This window comes from Sitodiplosis mosellana, unplaced genomic scaffold (assembly GCF_009176505.1).
Source record: "Sitodiplosis mosellana isolate CC-2019 unplaced genomic scaffold, AAFC_SMos_1.0 Smas_scaffold_3, whole genome shotgun sequence".
In the NCBI taxonomy this organism is placed as follows: domain Eukaryota; kingdom Metazoa; phylum Arthropoda; class Insecta; order Diptera; family Cecidomyiidae; genus Sitodiplosis; species Sitodiplosis mosellana.
This window is the reverse complement of record NW_022595246.1, coordinates 2,873,205-2,891,337: the sequence shown is the minus strand read 5'-3', so window position 1 is coordinate 2,891,337 and position 18,133 is coordinate 2,873,205. Positions and strand designations below refer to the sequence as shown.

Sequence of the window (18,133 nt, the reverse complement as noted above, 5' to 3'; positions counted from 1 at the left end):
CACAGCTTTACACTTAACTTCCCTCTTTTTGTCGAATTTTTTTTTTCGGAACAACTTTTGGCGAAGTTTTTGACTTTGTGCTATGAGAATCATCCTCAACACCATCAACTTGACAGCAATAAATTGCATTTCAGCTGGAATAATATTATTCAACAAATGAACAAAGTTTCCCCAATCATCGCATTTGTTCTTTCTCACACTTCAATAACACATTCGTGTGTATAAATAAAAGCAAAAACACTGTTTGCGCAACAAAAACAAGCGCTCATATCCGGCGACCGAATAGCACCGAAATGCGTTTTTAATATTGATTTTATCGAGATAATTCGATTACATACAACATATTTCGCGGTCAGCTGGCCAGAACGATGATAATCGGGATGAATTTTAGCACGTCGTTTGTTGTTCCGAACTGGATTAAAATCAGTATCGAAATAGAAATGAAAACCAAAATTCGATCGGCGTTGAACTGAAAACGCCTGATTGTCATGATTCTATCCCTCTCTCTCACATATTCGCTGCAAATGAAAACAAAGTGAACGGAATAACTGAGAGTAGTACACAACATATAGTCTGCAAACGACATATGTGTTTTTCTTTCTCGACATAAGCTTGTGCATATTCATGACAAAGAAAATAATAGAAACAGCAATCGAAACAAGATTCCTCTTCTTGGCTTGGAATGTGCTCGTTTTGTTTCGCAACCAATATTCGATGTCATAAGCGGGCTTGGTAACAACATGTATTCTTAGAACCAATTACATATTTCCAGAATCATTTTTCTCGAGTGCAGAAAACTTGTCGCACATCCGGTTTGGAGAAAAAGTACCCATTTCAACCCGAAAATAAATATAAAAAAGAACAAAGCATCAATTTTATGCTGACTCCCAACTGCGAATCGAAAACGAGAATGTGGTGAAGAGTGCTGAGGAGTTTGTTCTCTTTTTCTTTCAATTAAAGCATACTCACTGCATACCTGGCATATTTACGGTTGTAAATTTAATTAAACACAATTTTACGTGATATTTTTTGTGATGATTGTCTTGAAACCTCGACGAGTTTACTGTTGGGAATGTCTGATCCTTAGCAAGCAGGGAACGTATAAATGTCAAGGCAATGTTACGTGTGTGTGTGTGTGTACGAATTGAGGAGGCAGCAATGTGAATGGTCAACGGACCAAGGTGGATATGGGATTTGAATCAGATTGAAACGGCAGAAATGTTGCGGTTTTTAATTATAAAGCATGCAACCCCTGGAATTCATGTCATTTGGAATTCAGATGTTTTGTACTGTTTTGTGTGTGCGTAGCCCACAGATGATGAATACCAAAAAGCCATGCATAATATATGCGTCACCATGTATTTACACAAGTTATTATAGATTCAGTGCAGTATATGTGGCTCGGCGACATTAACGATGATATAGTTAGTTGAAGGTTCAAGCGACGCGTATACACGGCACAAAATCATATTTCCGCTCGACCTAGAACCGTTAACCGACAACACGTACGTGTATACAACTGTAACGTTTTCCTCATTGGGCGTATAATTTATCTTTCAGCCTTTGCTGAGCTTCACTCTCGGTGTAGCGGTGACTGTGCAAAAATTGGTGAATATTTAATTGGTGCACACATACTTATCAAAACACTGATTCTATTACGCCTTTTTTTATTCTCGTGGAGCATCGTGCACTAAATTTTCACTTGAGTCTCTCTGTTGTTGCTGGTCCTGGTGCTAGTGATGGTGGTGCTGCTGCTGATGTTGGTGCTCTCATAATCAGCGCATTCAAAAGCAGTGTGTTGAAAGCCCCATGGGTGTTGTTGTTCTGCGCTTTTCAATCATACTCGCGCCTTGGGGACATCAACCCACGCGCCCATGCAATTTAACCAATTTACACGCAACATTAAAATTGAATCGCATAGTTTTGAATACAATTGTCATTTTATTTTAAAGTTTTTGTTGTTGTTGTGTTTCTCTTTATTTCAGCTTTCTCAAAATGTACTTTTTGATAGATGTGTCTTATAAATATATGTAGATTCATCATGTACAATAATAATAATGTTAATAATAATTACTTGAAATAATTCATTCCTTTAGCATTTCATGCTGATGTTATCTGTCTAATAGACAATGTCTATATATATATTTTTGTTCATAATATATTTTTAGTAGATGCCCGAAGATGTTGGCGGTTGCTTTTTTTAGAACTCAAAAATTTCACACCATTTGAGTGCACAAATTGTATCTCCCTTGTTGTTTTTTCTTTTATTTTTTTCTTTAATTTTTACTAAATTATCACATATATTTATCATCATACCAAAAACAATTTCCAACTCATTTAACACAATTTGCCAATGTGAAAAGGTCACGTTTCATCGTACGCTGCTTAACTTTTCGGAAATCCGTTTTCAACCGATGACAACGGCAGCAGTAGCACCAATTATCTCCGCATGAATGGTTTGTGGTGAAAATTAGGCAAATTTAGCTCATGTGCGATAATCGAATTGAACGAGTTTAAAGTTGCTTTTGAGGTGACAACGACTGTTGTTGATTTTCTACACACAAAAAAAAAAACGATTTTAAAATCTTGTTATCGATAGTTTCTGCATGGTTTCCAGTGATACTTTTCACTTTCTCTTAGTGTATCCTCGTTTAATTTTTTCTCTTCACCCTACCGAAAAATAAAATGATGCAATGCCATGGAACGAAAAGTTTGATTGAGTTTTCTGACTAAATAAATTTTCGATTTGCACGATAAAAGTGTCAAAGAAAACTTAAGTTGGTTCATTAATATGTGTGAATGAGTGCACATGTGTGTGTATGATATATATTTGGCATGTGTCATAGCGCGCTTATGAATTTTGCTCACAACAAAAATTGCACTGTTTTCTTCAGCCCGAATCGAGTGTGTGCCATGAAAATTCCGGTTTTCCCTCAAGACAATTTGTGTTCAAGAGGAGCGGATCGCAAAGTTTATGTTTGTATTTTAAATTCAGCAATAGAATTTATAGTCAAAGTTTATATGACAGCATTTACTCTTTCTCGTTGCTCTGCTTTTCACAAAGCTAAATTTATTTAAGTTTTTTTTCCCGCTTTTGCTGTTGTTGTCATTTCTATATTATGTTTTATCAACTTGAATAACGCCTAGCAAAGAATAACTAACTGCATGCAATTAGTGCACATCAAAAATAGTTCATCATACAGCACAGAGCACACACACAAACAAACATTTCAATTTTTGGTTTACTCGGAAGCGAGCAAAAAAGAGACGTGAATAAATCATGTCGATTGCATCTGCAATTCAACGAATCACATGAACAAAAATGCATTCCCGATGGCTACCGACGAGCCGACTGAAAAAAAAAACGATTAAGTGTTTACCATCCGAGATAAAAGTTTATGATTTAATATCGAACCAAAGTTTATTTTCGAAATGGTCGATTGAATTCACAATTCCATTAACAAGTCATTTGTAATTCGTCGAACCAAATTGGCATTGACTATGAATGATGGTAGTGAAATATTCATGTATGAAAGTGTGGCTACGATATTGGCCGAATTTCAATTTTATTTTTAGCTCCAGTTAGCCAGCCATAGAAAGAGAAAGGGAAGAAAAAAAAATTGATTCAATCAATGGAATGAAAATAGTGGATATCTAGTGGTAAGTGAGCGATAGAATGAATGGATGCTCACACAAATGGAATAAGTTATACGACTTTTGAACTCTGGATTTAGAATGTGTTATGTCGATCTCACTGTCGCTCACTCGCTCTCTCTATTCACACCAACACATACACAAAATTGCCCTTTTTATTTGAGTTTCAATTACTGTGAGTCGAGACACTTTGCCGTTGTTGCTATTGCCCACTCTTTCTTTCTCTCCATCTTTCGCTCGGTATCTCTCTGGCATTCGTGTTTTCTTTTCTCTCCACAATTTGCTCTTGCGGTCGCTTGGCAAAAGTCGCACCAAATGAGGTGAAATTGGGAAAAATGCGAAAAGAATGATGATTAAAAACGAAATGTGCAAAGGGTAGAGAAAAAAAAGGAAGAGCACAAAATAAAATCCGTACTTGAAAATCATAAAGATGCTTTCAGAGTTGAAACTCCAACAGCTATTCATAACGAATACAATACGGGTGGAAACGAAGTAGAAAAAAAAGCAGCGTTAGAAGTAACAAAGGAGATTTTTATGACCAAACAAAAATGTCTGCTCCGCAAAGGGACGAGCGAGAGAGAGGGAGGGAAAAAGGAGTAAACGCAGCAACAGGCAAAATGTAAATGTATGGCAATAAAAGTACGAAGTTTTTTCTTTCTCGTCTGTTATTTGCCCCTAGAAAAATTCCATTTCATCGCGTGCGTTCGCACCACGTCTATGCTGTCGACATTCCATTGATGCGGTTCATTTATGTGTGTAGCTTCAAATCGATGCGGCCCACATAGATGCAGTGACGAGCAATAAATTGACAATTAAATAAGCAAATAATTTGCGCAAATTGATTTTATAAAAAAAAATAGATCGAAATGAATGCTGGAGTGTGTGTGCGGGCTGAAGTGAGCGAGCGCTTATAAACGAGCGACGGAACAAATAATTGCACCGTAAAACTATTGTCGTCATCGCAATTAATATTTGTTTAATTGAGGACTCTTTTATGTCACGTTCCAACTAATTACATTTCATTTGGAGCTCTTTTGACAAGTTTCCATTTCGAAATGGTATTTATTCCGGTTAATGAGTTTGGTTTCTGCATACCGATTGTGTGATTTGAGCTTTTTTTTTCAATCGCTAGTAGTTAAATGGTTTGTGTCATTTAATGGAAATTAAAAAAAATATATCCATTATCCATGGCTGTGATGTTGTTGTTTTGTTTTTATGTTTCTCGTATGTGTGGAATCATTAAAAAGATAGAATTTCAATATGTAGAGATTTTAGTATTTGCTAAACCATTTTAAACATGACATAAGCTATACTAATAAATTGTTTGGTTTAACTTGGATTCATTTTGTTTTGGTTTTACGGCTACAGATTTTAGTCTCGAATGAAAACAAATTCATTGTAGTGATTCCATCGGTTTTCTTCTACATCGACGCCCGGTTTAAGTTCGGCAGCTGAGCCCGCTGTGCCCGATCCACAGCTACCTGCGAGTCTAAATCCTTTTTCGCTTAACATGTCGAATGCTTGCTCTAAAAATGAATGTTTCAAAAAGAAACGGGCTGAGTACCTATCGATGCCACCATGGTCTGGGTCTCGTGATTCGTTGAGCGTATCAGCAAATACTTCACGACATAATGCCACCCGGCCGCACACCAAAATGCGTGATAATTTACGAAATTTAACGTCTGCCAACCCATCTTTGCCGAATTGAAAACTGCCCCTATAGCCGACAGTAATACAGCCGGCTGGATGACTGTCACTCAGCGCCTGTACGCACTTCAGCAACCCATTTAATTTCAAGTATTCCGCTTCTTTGAGCAAACGTTGCTTCTCTCGAAAACCGTCGGGCAAGTGAATGCCATCGTCACGCAAATAATCGAGAATAAAACGGAATAAAACACCGTCACGATCTAAAAAATATCGACCTTTGGCATCCTTTACCAGCGACGATGATGAATTGCTCGCATCAAACCATTCGCTGAGCCGAGAATTTTTATCACTTGTTAACGTTTTGCGTGTTGTCGTGTAATGCACACCACCGACATTCAACTCAATCACTGTATCATTTTCGCCACTCATTTTTGCACAAAGTGATTCTTGTATGTGTTACTTTTACGCTTTTCTCTCTTCACTTTCGCTTTGCTTGTGTGCGTTTTTTTATTCTCTTTTAAGTGTGCTCGTGTCTTTTTTCCAAGAGATGCTTTGTATCATTCAACTTCAAACGTCGTTCACCGAGTGTAATCTATCATCAGCTGCTGGACGAGAGAAAGAGAGAGAGAGAGAAGCAAAACACATTCACACATACACTTTCCCTCTAATGTTCTGTTGATAGTTGAAAGAGTAATATATTTGCACTTGTCTTGCTCTTGTTGTTATTCATGTGCTGGCACTCAAACGGAAAATTTCGACCACAAATCGCTTTCAAACACTTTACAAAATTCGAAAGCCACACTGTTTCTTATAGTCTCAAAAACACGCACACAAATTAAACACACTCTTGTTCTACTGCCGGAACGGTATTATGATTTCGATGAATGTTGGAAATGGTTTGTGGTTAATGTGTTTTTGGTTTCCGATTTCGGACGAAACTCGAAATAACCTCCGATCTCTCGTTCGCCTGCACGTTCTAAGTTTGCGAAGAATTTCCCCGGAAGTTTTCGCCTTCTGCAAACGAATGTAATGTTTTATGAAAATGCTGGTGGTTACGAGGTTTTTTTTCTCCCTTTTTTTTACACGAATTATTCTCTTGTTCTCGACCACTGGTGCTTGATGCTGCTGACAAAACTGGTGCAAACTTGTTATAATTCTCGACCAAAAAGTTGCCGTTTAATGAGATTACATCCGAGTATTTTTTTTTCTTTCTTTGTTCAATATGATTCAAAGTATTTAATTCTTATTAGTGAATTCCCACGACGAAAACTAACTACACACGCTTGCAAATCGCGCGAACATTGATTCAAACGAGTAGAATCGTGTGGTGTTCGTGCGACAAACGGAACGAACGAAGGATACGTGCTGCTACTTGAGTTCGCACCGAACGAATGCTTCATCGTAGGCTGGCTGAATCAAGTTAAAGCAGTTCATATTTCACACAGCCAAATGAACGAACGAACGAACGGAACAGAACGAAACGATACGAACGGTCGATGACTACGCGATGACTATACGAATGATGACAATGATGGAAAATGATCACAGTCAAAGTGAGAAAAGCGCACACATTTCCACCATCAACTCAGATGGGAAAACTCAACTGTTCGCTCTCACGCAACCGAAACATGCACCATCGGATATGTGTGTGCGTGTTGGCCTCCTCTTCTTTGTCGTCAAAAAACAATGAAAGCCTTTTGCAGTTGGCAGCATATTTGTATGTGTCTATGTGAGTCACTCTCTGTGTGTCTAAGGGAAAATGGAAGCACACGCTTTTTGTGCAGAAGCAACACATCGAATCACCAATGTGAATGCTTTGCTCGAGCTTTAATTTTTTTGTTACCTCTTCAAACAGCGAGAATTTTTCAAGCCGATTTTCCATGCCATCGAGAATGTGTGCGTGTTTTGTTACGATTGCAGAGCACACATACAGCACACGTAAATGCTTGAAACTAAAGTCATATTTGTACATATTCTTTGTGCCGAGCAATTCCATTTGTAATTTCCAACTGTAAATGTACGGTGGCAAAGGCAGCTGTTTTTTTCCCTTGCTTTCGGTTGTATTATTTGCAATGGTTTCGAAAGACTGCGAAAGCATAAAAGTTAACCATCGAATATGAACGAAATAATGCGAACATAAACATTTTGTTTAATTGAATTCCGTCATTTCAGGTGTGTGCCACCATAAATACGAAGAAAAAAAATGGGCACACGGAAAATAGGCAAAAAATAGGTTCGCATTCGTGTACCACACTTTACATACAAAAAATAGTCCCATTGAGCAAACAAAGAAACGTCATCTTTCATCAATTCGCGTCGCGCTTCCGCTGCTTGCTCAGGTTGAAAAGAATTTTGCTATATATATGCATTGGAGAGACAATAATTGTAGTCACTTTGCAATAGTTTATCAAATTCTTGACACACCAAACTGAGAGTATCTCGAAATTCGGGCGGAATTGGATGTTGTTTGTCTTCTGGCCATCAGAAACATGAGTAAACAGAAATGGAGCAGAAAAAAAACTAAACAAAACGAAACACTCGAGAGCAGGAAAAAATGCGCGCTGAAACGAAAATCAGTCAGCGACACGAGAGCATGCATAATAACCGTATGAAAAATGACTATCAAGTAGATTTATATGGGACCATCATTCATAAATATTCGCTGATGAAATATATTTATTCGCAATTTTTATCGTTGCTCTGGGCATTATCATCATTTTTCATATGTTTCAAGAGCAAGGGACGTTTTTTGATTTGATTATTTGTCGGAGATTGCTGTTGAAACAATCCTTGGTGGCCTGATGTGTGGTACAAAGCAAAACGGGAGGAAGAGAGAGGAGGAGGACGCGCAAAATATCAAAGATTGCAATGAATGCGGATATATTTTGTTGTTAGTAGTCCGAATGCGCAGCATCGATATTTGTGTTGTTTTGGATTCACACATTCTCGTACGTTGTTTACTGAAATAACACAGTTCTTCAAATTTGCTTGTATATTGGAAGTTACTCTCGTTTTATGTGTAAGAGGCTGACGAACCACTCGGCGTTTACATGGTGCTCTGCCGAAATATTCCTATATTACCATATATTACAAAATGCCCCATTTTGTGTAGGCGAAAATAAATACAATTTTTTTCTTTCTTTTGTTACTTAGCCAGCCAGCCAGCCAGCCAGCTACTCGCTGGATTTCGTTCACTTGCAGTCAAGTCTTTCCACTACCAGCGGCAGCAGCAACAGCAGCATAAGTAGCAGCATCACAACACACTTATGTACACTAAAGCGTTTGCTTGCCCATGGCCATACTCCATACTTTTGCTGTTGTGTTTATGCTAAATAAACGCGAATCGAAAAAGTAAATTACATGAAATTCATGTAAATAAAGGAACAACCGAAGCAAAATGCCCCAAAAAAAGCTCACGTACATTAGGCTGACGATAAATTCCGTCCGAACTATGAGTGAGTGAGAGAGTTTGTTTTCCTTCATTGCGTTCCCTTCTTTTGCACTCCGACATTTTTCCCAAGCGATAGGGAGCATACCAAATATTTATCGCGATTCAACCAGTTTCAAAATCAAAAGCAAGCGAGAAAGAATGTTTGAGTGTGTGTGTGTGCACGGGAAATGTGCTGCCAAGCGTTTCGCACTTTATGATTCCTATTTTTCTCTCGTTCTTTGTTTGTTGTGTATATTTGGAGCACGTATAGATTTTTTTTTCGGGCGATGGATGATGCTGGAACAGCCAGAAATGCGAACATTACCTCTCGCCCTCGTCAATGGCAGGCATGATGTTGAAGCAATGCTGGTTTACGATACACATGTTTGGATGGCGGAATTCAGAAATATTCGCGAAACGTATTGGGTGAACGCCTGTAAAATATGTTCGGCTGCGATTTTCCGTTATTGGAATTTATCGTTATGCATGGGCTATGAAAATGTGTTACCAATATTTCTAAACTCAAGTGTGGCAGTCAACAGCATGGCAGGGCTTTCGGCTTCGTCATAACTTGCGTGTCACGTGTTTTTGTGAACCAGATTTTGTTTCCATCGAATAATGCCACCCTTGTGAATCACAACTAAACACCAACTAAAATTCTCATTAACACACGTAACACTTCCCTTGCTTACCCCGCTCACTAACTGGCGCATTTATCGATCGTATCAGTGATGTAGTGCGAAAAGCGAGCTCGTTTCTCAATGAGCAAGACTAAGTGTTCAAGCTGAATAGCACATGCAGGTTATCCGTCTTTCTTGTATCTAGTAAATAACTGTCATGTTATCACCATTATGCTGATGCCTGATGTTAATGCGTTGCCATAATTACTTTTCGTTGATGCTGCTCCATATTTGGATGTTTGTGTGTCTTCTTTACAGTCGTCGACATCGTCTGTGTCGCTTTCTCACACTCGTTCCGGCTGGTTTTTTGCTTGTGCATTCAATCGAATTGAATAGAATTTTTCGCACCAATTAACGTTGGGCTCGAGCTAAAAATGAGATTTCTGTTAATGAGAGCTCGGTTAATACAGACGGATTCGCATTTGTTGGGATTTTGGTTTTGAGTTTAATTTGCCGCCTCGACAAACACACAAACACACACATGCAAACCAAATTACAGTCTCGTTAGTTCAAAAACATGTCTCTGTCTATCCGTTTTAATAGCATCGCTGCCAAATAAAAACACACAAACACGGGGTATGCACATAAAGCGACTGATAGCTCTCCTGAGAAATGCGCCCGGTTTCCGCAAATGCTGTTTTTCACAAATTGTTGATCTGTTTGTTGCTTTTGTGTGGCTTATGGACCAAGCACCATATGTAAGCGCATTATATAGTGCTCTGATTGATTGCGAACGTGCTTCAATCAGAGTGAGACCAGTGAGCACACGAATGAAAGCCAGCCACAGAAACACCATCAACGCATATATATTCGAAGAAATCATATCAATATTTATGTATGTGGGAAATTTGGAGTAATTCAAAGGCAAGAGCACAGTGAAATTTGTTAATAAACTACGGTCACGCTCACATGCACAGCGCACATGTTTCTAGCATTGCAAGTTGACGAGCGCACATGATGAACTCGATGACGATATATAAAAACACAAAATATGGATTTTCATTTGATCGAAAAACTTCGTTTTGTGGGTGTTCGCCGAATGAATTCCAATCGCAGCTGAAATCTATAGGAGCACTATTGACTGGCTGTGCGCTTATACAATCGATTGCTTCACAGCACAAATTTCGATTTTGTTCTTCCTCTTCTGTTGTTGTTGCCTCTGCTGCTGCTGCTGCTGCTTGTGCACTGTGCAGCCTTTTAAAAGCAATTGAATATAAATGGGCGAGAAGGCTTACGTTTTAAACGCTCTCTCAATGTATGTACACATTTACAAAAATGTTGAATAAAGACACGAAATCCATATATCGTTTGCGATTCGGCTAAGGAAAGGCAAGAGTTTGGCCCAGAGTTTGCCCATGCATGGCAAATATATTACTTTGTCATTCAACCTTTTGCTCCACGTTATGCGTTACGCCAGAAGTGAAGGAAAAAGAAAAAATAATCTGCCGATTAGAGTGCGTATAGGAAATTTGTTGGCGTTTGGGCCATGAGACGACGACGACGACGACGACGACGACGACAACAACAACTGGCGCTTAAGCTTTGCCAATGTTACGATTTTATTTGATTGATTTTTTATTCACGTTCCCATGTGGGCCAACGCACCGATACGACATATATGTGTGTGTATCCCGTATACAGTGCGCCCGGACTATATTATTCGGCCAGCCCAAACAAATCCGCTGTGACATTAAGTGAATTTTCATATTTTATTTTATTGTCGAAGTTCCCTAATCAATTGAATCGTGTTGAGATAGTCAGTCAGTCAATGCGTGTGTGCCCGATCAAAAGTTTGCTTCCCCCGTATCGATTTTGATGGTACAATTTGTTCGGCATGTGCTTCGATATGTTATTCATTTGTATATATCAATGTCGATACGATAAAATGATATATATTCAAACAGATGGGCCAAAATAGCTTCCGTTTATTGATTGACACTGTGAATCCGCTCAAGTTTACTGCAATCACTTTCTATTTTTCTGTGCGTTTTTTTTTCGTGTCAATATCGCATCCGTCTAGGCTGATTTCTGTAAACAGAAAATTCAATCGATCGTTCGCGCGCCTCGCTCCACTTTTTACACACAAACACACGCACACGCAGTCACAAAACTTGTTTCCAGAATAACAACAGTACATTTATTTTGGCTCGTAAACGGTTGTTATATTTGGGCGCACTTTGCTTAAAGCAAGTCTTTTATTGTGATAAATGTTGTTATAGAGGAAAAGGAATTCAATAACAACACAAGAGAAAAATCCCCTTTTTTCGACCGATACATAACATACACAAAAAAGTACATATATACACTCTACGGTTTTTTTTTCTGTTTGAAGGCGCATTTATTTATTTATTCAATCAATATATTTTCTTTTGTCAGCCCGTTATTCATTCATCGATACACATGTACACATAGAGGCGTTCACAATGGATGCGGCGTTGCTTTCACCTCGCCACACTGCATCTCTGTCTTCCGTCATTTCTTCTTCCCTTCGATCTTTCATTTCCACCGTTTTTTTTTTGGTAAACAACTGAGACTCGTGATAGCTTTTTTGTTCTTCAGTTTATTATCTTAGATTGAATTATTATCGATGTACTGCCTGTTTACTTTTTGTCGAACACTCGAGACGTTGAAGACGCGAGCATCGAAGCGATGAGGACAAAACAACCGACTTGAGATATATTGTCAATTTGCCAATATAATATGGTTTATACCGTAAAATGGTAGACAGATTTATTAGGCAGGTGAAATCATTTCATCGCCCTTGATTTAATTTGCAAATTTTTCTTTTTTTAAGAGATAAAGCCAATTCATCGTGCATATGAAAATCCGGAGCGAAGGGCAGATTTCTTGTTTTTGTGTAAATTTTTTGTTTCATTGGCTGAGACATGCTTTCGATGTTGGCATAGATCAGGGTAATGTATAATACATGCACATAATACGTATCATGTTCATTTGTTCATGTTCGTGGAAATTGAATTTGACTCGAAAACGAAAACGAGAAGAAACAAAATTCGTTGTCAGTGAACAATGGTGTCGATCGATATAAATAATAGATGCTTTTCTATTAGTAGGATGAAAATGGATGTTACTCGAGAAGACTCGATGTTGATGTGAGCGCGCACGTTAAGGATATGAAAATTGAGACGATGGTGAAAATTTTAACCTCGAAATTCCGTGCACTGTCTATATTCATTTTTATGTTCGATGTTGGTGCCTTTATGATGTTTGATGGCTATGACGTGTGGATGATGACTAATCTTGTATTTTCCTTAATTGTGACCTAATAAAAGCTCCGATAATCCAGAGCTCATCAAGTCGAATAGTATATCTTTTATTCAATTAGGATATAATCAACAAGTTTTCCAGACGATAGAGAAGGGTGATTTCGATTTAAATCATACATATTAACTTTGCTGTCGCCTTCGTTGTTTGATTATGTGACAAAATGACGGGGTTTCCATGAAAACGAAGGATTGACGTTTTATTTTTTATTTTTCGATGTCTGAGTAAAAGATGCGAAAGTCAACATTACTTCGAAACTTTTTGTGCAATGAAGGGAAAACTAAATCGAATGATGGCTACGGTAATGGCGGCCATGGTGGAGGCTAGAGCGGCATTGCTGATTGGTTCGATTGGATGATGATTTTCGTGGCCATTGTCTGTGACCTCCTCGTACAGTGAGTGTTTTCATAAATGTCAACCCGATCCGATGGTCGTCACAGATGCTCAAGTTCATTTCATTCAGCATTTTATGATGGCATTACGGTAAATATCTTCAGGCACATTCATTAAACAACAGGTATGCGACACAAACACGCTCACACACATTCTCTCCCACTACACAAATTGAGTTCACAATATTTTTTATAAGTTTGTGTGTGATATTTTCGCCTCTTTGTCGACCGTCGAGCTCACTTCAGTATGTACCGTGTACTATCTGTTTCTGCCTCTGTGCTATGCTCTTTTTCCCCGTATTTTCCGATTCGGGCACACTATTATCATCATCATCATCACCATCATTTCTTTTTTTTTCGTTCACTCCGTTGATAACGTTGTAAATTCTTAAAGCATATGTTCACATGTCACGAACACGGTTTTGTTCTTTGTCTTTGGTAAATCAACAATGCCTGGCTACATGCAGTGAACGAAACAGTCGGGCCATGGTACAGCGCTGTAGAGCGCGGTTCAACGAATATAGTCTGCTTTTGCACCGTTGGTTCACTTTCAAACGAATCGCTACACAAAGCATACATGTCATTAGGGAACATTTGCAGTTGATGTTGATTCTTGGATTTTTGTATTTAGCCAATTGCCAGCGTATGGCTGGGGCTTTTTGCAACGTGTATTTTTCTTTCTTTCTTGCCATACTTTACACATTTCCTTTTATTTATCCTCGGTTTCTCTTTTTTTCTCCTGCTTTTTCTTCTTCTTTTTTCTCTGTTGTGTTGCAGTGCTTGACTTTTCGGAGATTCAGCGCGCTGAGCAAAATAAAAAGGAAAGAAAGCTTAACATACACACGACATACGTGATCCATATATAATTTTCCATCTTCGACAATCAACAAGGGTATATACAGTATGCACAGCGAAATAAAACGAGAGAAACGAAGTGAAAAAAGTTGTTCCATAAATCTAACAACAACATACACACACATTAGAAAAGGAAAAAAAGAGAGAGAATAAAATGGCGAAAAGCAACATCGACGGCTTCATTAATACATCAAGTTTCGCCAAACATTTTAGCCGGAGGATTTTTTCTTTGCCCTTTCACCATACTCCTCATAACGAATGCTTTCAGTTGTCGTCGTCGTTGCTGCTGTCACCATTGCCAAGTGTACCGAGATACATATATATAGCAGACTTGCCACTCTATGCCACTGATGCTGGTTGTCGGTGAACAGTTTTTTTTTCGTTTGCGTTCGTACTTCTCTCTCTCTCTCTCTCTCTCTCTCTCTCTCTCTCTCTCTCTCTTGATTTGCTTGCTCGCGCTCGCATTTGTCTTTTGTCTTTTTTATTTTTTGTCATCCGACTCTTGTCCTCATTGCTCCTTTTCAACTTATAAATGAGCTGTTGATATCGATCGACATTCACAAGAGAGCTCAAGAATAGTGAAAGCAACGAGAGAAAAAAACATCAACAACAGCCCAAGCATCCCGACGACAAAAGCATGATTTGCATTGTTTTTGTCAGGTCAACGCAACAATACACGCAGGAAATGCTTTACTAATTATTTCGATGGCTATGGATAATCTCTTGAAATGTAATCGAAACGAATCGACAATAGAAGCAATGAGCTTAACAACCATCACTCATTTAATCAAACACCATCATCAAAATAGATTTCTTCTTGTGTTCGCTATTTTCCTTTCTCTCTATCTCAGTCTCTCATTCTCATTCACTTTTTGCCTATCATCCTATTCTTTCAACATCCTCTTTCTCTCTATTCTTAAAGAAAAAGGTTCTCTCTCTCTGACATTCTCCCATTTTTTCACCCACCGTAGTCTCCATGTCATCGAAGTTTAACTTGTACACTTTCAGCATGAGCGAGCGTCATAAGTCATCGATGTTGATTTTTTGTCGGGTTTTTAGCGTGCAAAATGTTGACGATACATATATGAATAAAATTCAATTTTACATTCTTCATCAAATCGATTGGCAAACGTGCATTTAAAACTCACTTTTCACACTGACATGTGCATATTGCGAGAGCGATAGATGCTTGCGAGCGTTAACATTTTGTGTGTTCGCAGACGACATGCTTTTGGAAAAATCATTTCATGCTATTACGTTGGGAATTTCCGATTTTCACATCAGACAGATTGAACATTTCTTTATGTGTCGAGTTGTGTGCTGTGTGCTGTGCTGTGCTGTGCATTGAGAAAAAACAAAAAAGACACAAAATTGTTGGCAGAAATATGTAACTTTTTCAATATTTACATACCATAGTGAAATGATTTAAGGGCAATGTTGAAAAGAAATCCAATATCTGGGGTGCCTGGTTTATTTTCTTTTTTCGTCGTCAACGTCAATTTGGCCTGACGAGCGGAATGTGCATAGAAAATTGCTTGCAAAATCGCTCAATCTCTTGATTGGTGTCTGCCTATGCGATAAAGTTATGAATTCCAATCAGATTTAATTTTTTTTCTCGTTCGTTCGTCATCCGCAACTCAGTCTCTTTCGCATCATTTTGGAACGAGCAAGAGAGAGAGAGAGAGAGAGAGAGAGAGAGAGAGAGAGAGAGAGAGAAATAGAAATCATGTTGAAAGTGTGCTTGATTTGCAAATGCTAATTTACAATATTGGGATTCACATTATGATTACAATCATCGTCCATTTTGCTGCTTCCGAAAGCATTTCACATCCATTTTCGGTCGTTTGTGTAATTTTATGAAGATGCATCATTAGTCACTCTTCAAGAAACAAAAAAAACTTTTGCCGTCCGCTGCTTACCCAACAGACATGATAAACAAGCATATATAATCAAGGGGCAAGTCACTAAAAAGTTGTATTACTTTTTCACGTTGTATTACTTTTGAGTGATTTACCCTTGTATTTAATACATACATATTGGATCGAAGCTGTTTGTGTGTTTTTGAAGAAATTTGCCTTGACAAAACAATTTCAGTGAAACAAAGCATTATAAGTTTTAATCAAGAGTAGATCAAAAAACGAGAAAATCAATGGAAAATAAAAATTGCACCGAAAATGGTCCAAAACAAAGTTAACTCGTATAGAAAACGCAACAAAGTATATGAGACAACCAATTTTGTGAGCCGTATTTTATTGTAGTGAAATGAAAAGTTTGTGCTACACAGCCAATCAGTTTTTAATATGTGATCGAAAGTAGAAGTAACAACAAAATAAACGATGAACCGACAGAAAGCCAAACAAATAAAAAAGTATTAATAATGTTGTGATAAAAGTTGACGAAAGAAAAATTATGTTCACCATCGTGTGGAATAGAAAATACAAAGTTGTATGACATTGTCATGCTGGTTGGTTGGCTGGGTAAACGAGAGGCTGTTCTGTTCTGTTCTGTTCATGTTTCGGGTATAAAATTGATAAGGCGATGAGCGTGGCTGTAGCAGGAAAATGATGGAAATGACGACGTGACATTGCTAAGATATCAGATGATGAAAAATGTGTTTTTTCGTCATCATCTTCATGTTTTTCGTAGCGCGTCATTAAAATTGGTTTTTGGGGGAGGCAACGACGAACATATTTTCGTGGTGTTATGAAATGCCAACGGTCTGTGTATTCAGACATTTTTCTGCTTATGATCAGAGTATATAGCTTCGAAAAATTCTTCGCTCTCTCTCTCTCTCTCTCTCTTTCACCCACATGGGAATGACCACTTCCATAGAAATGTGTGACATTATTTGATGAGGAAGCCGTTGACAACGTAGCGCTTTATTCGTTGTGCGATTTTGATGTACTTTATGCTCAAAAACTTAAGAAAAAAATAATAAAAAAAACACCGACAAAGGAATATTCCTCTGGTATGCCACTCATCCGAACTCAAGTAGAAACGTTAACGTGCATACAAAAGGGACAGAGATAGAGAGAATCAGCCGCTTGAGAATCGCTTGAGAGAGTGAGCGAGTTGGTGTAAACACAACATACGTAATCGATTACATTGTCAACGCATGTATTTTAATCACTTATTCATGTTAATGTTCGAAGTTGCTTGAAAGTTGTGGCTTTTGATTTCATTTCCTTCGTATTCCGTTCCTTTTTTTCCGTTGCTATTAAGCCGCTTGAGAATCGCCGATATCTGATTCTTCACCAAACTTGTCATATATATTTACACATGGATAATTTATTTTACGAAAAAATCTCCAACACAAACTTCGTTTGGGCAAGATTTTTTTTATCGGACCAAAGGGACTCATAATGCTCAGCGATTTATTGCTCACTGACGGCTACGCTTCGATAACCAAACGCTGATGAAATGGTCATAAACAGACGTTTAGCTCTGTTTATCATTCGGATGAGAAGCATAAACTCTTATGGATCGTATGACTTAATGGCACACAGCTGAGTGCGAACAAAAAATGAAATCAGTCGAAGAAACCCTTTTAATCGAATACCACTCACGCAGAGATGTGGGTTGCACTACACGCAAAAAATAGCCGGAAGAATCAAGTGGAATATTTGATACATTCCGATCGAATAGCAGCAGCACTTGATTTATTATAATTTTAAATTGGACTATGTTGCTTCCGCACACTCGAATCGAGTGACTCGATGCGCTGTCCATTATCTTCTTCACTCAGTGCGATTCGATGAAATGAAAATCCATTTTTGGCTTTTTTTGTGTATGACCATTGAAAAGGTATAAAAAAAAGATTATCTGAACAAATGACCCACGCATTATATGAAAAATGCTTGACTGCGCCACAGAAAAAGAACAAATCTTCAGAAAAAGACTTTTGTGGGGTGGCTTTACTTCATTCATCCATTTTCTACCATCATTTTGAGGTGAAATATTTATTCGTGCTTGAATTGGAATTTGGACGGCTTGACAATAGACGAGCTACTCAAATATTTACTTTTACTATGCAGCAACGTTGAGCTCGGGCAAATGGTCTGCGTCTTTGTGCTCCGGTTCAAAACCACCGACACGTTGCAAATTCAAACAACAAACAAGAACATTAAACTCTTTGTTGTATGGGTGTGTGCTTATGCTTGTATTTTTGTATTTGTGTGCATGCGGTTGCCATC

General features: G+C 38.2%; 1 protein-coding gene across 1 annotated transcript; it reads right to left on the bottom strand.

The window, feature by feature from the left end:
• Positions 1-1,952: 1,952 nt before the first annotated feature.
• On the bottom strand, positions 1,953-6,718 carry LOC129565884 (BTB/POZ domain-containing protein KCTD12). The gene has a single exon (XM_055441190.1). It carries the CDS (start codon positions 5,728-5,730, stop codon positions 5,026-5,028), a length of 705 nt encoding a protein of 234 aa, XP_055297165.1. The 5' UTR covers positions 5,731-6,718; the 3' UTR covers positions 1,953-5,025.
• Between the last annotated feature and the right edge of the window lie 11,415 nt (positions 6,719-18,133).

Coding starts and splice junctions, on each gene's coding strand:
- LOC129565884 (XM_055441190.1), bottom strand. CDS start 5,730: ATGAGTGGCGAAAATGATACAGTGATTGAGTTGAATGTCGGTGGTGTG.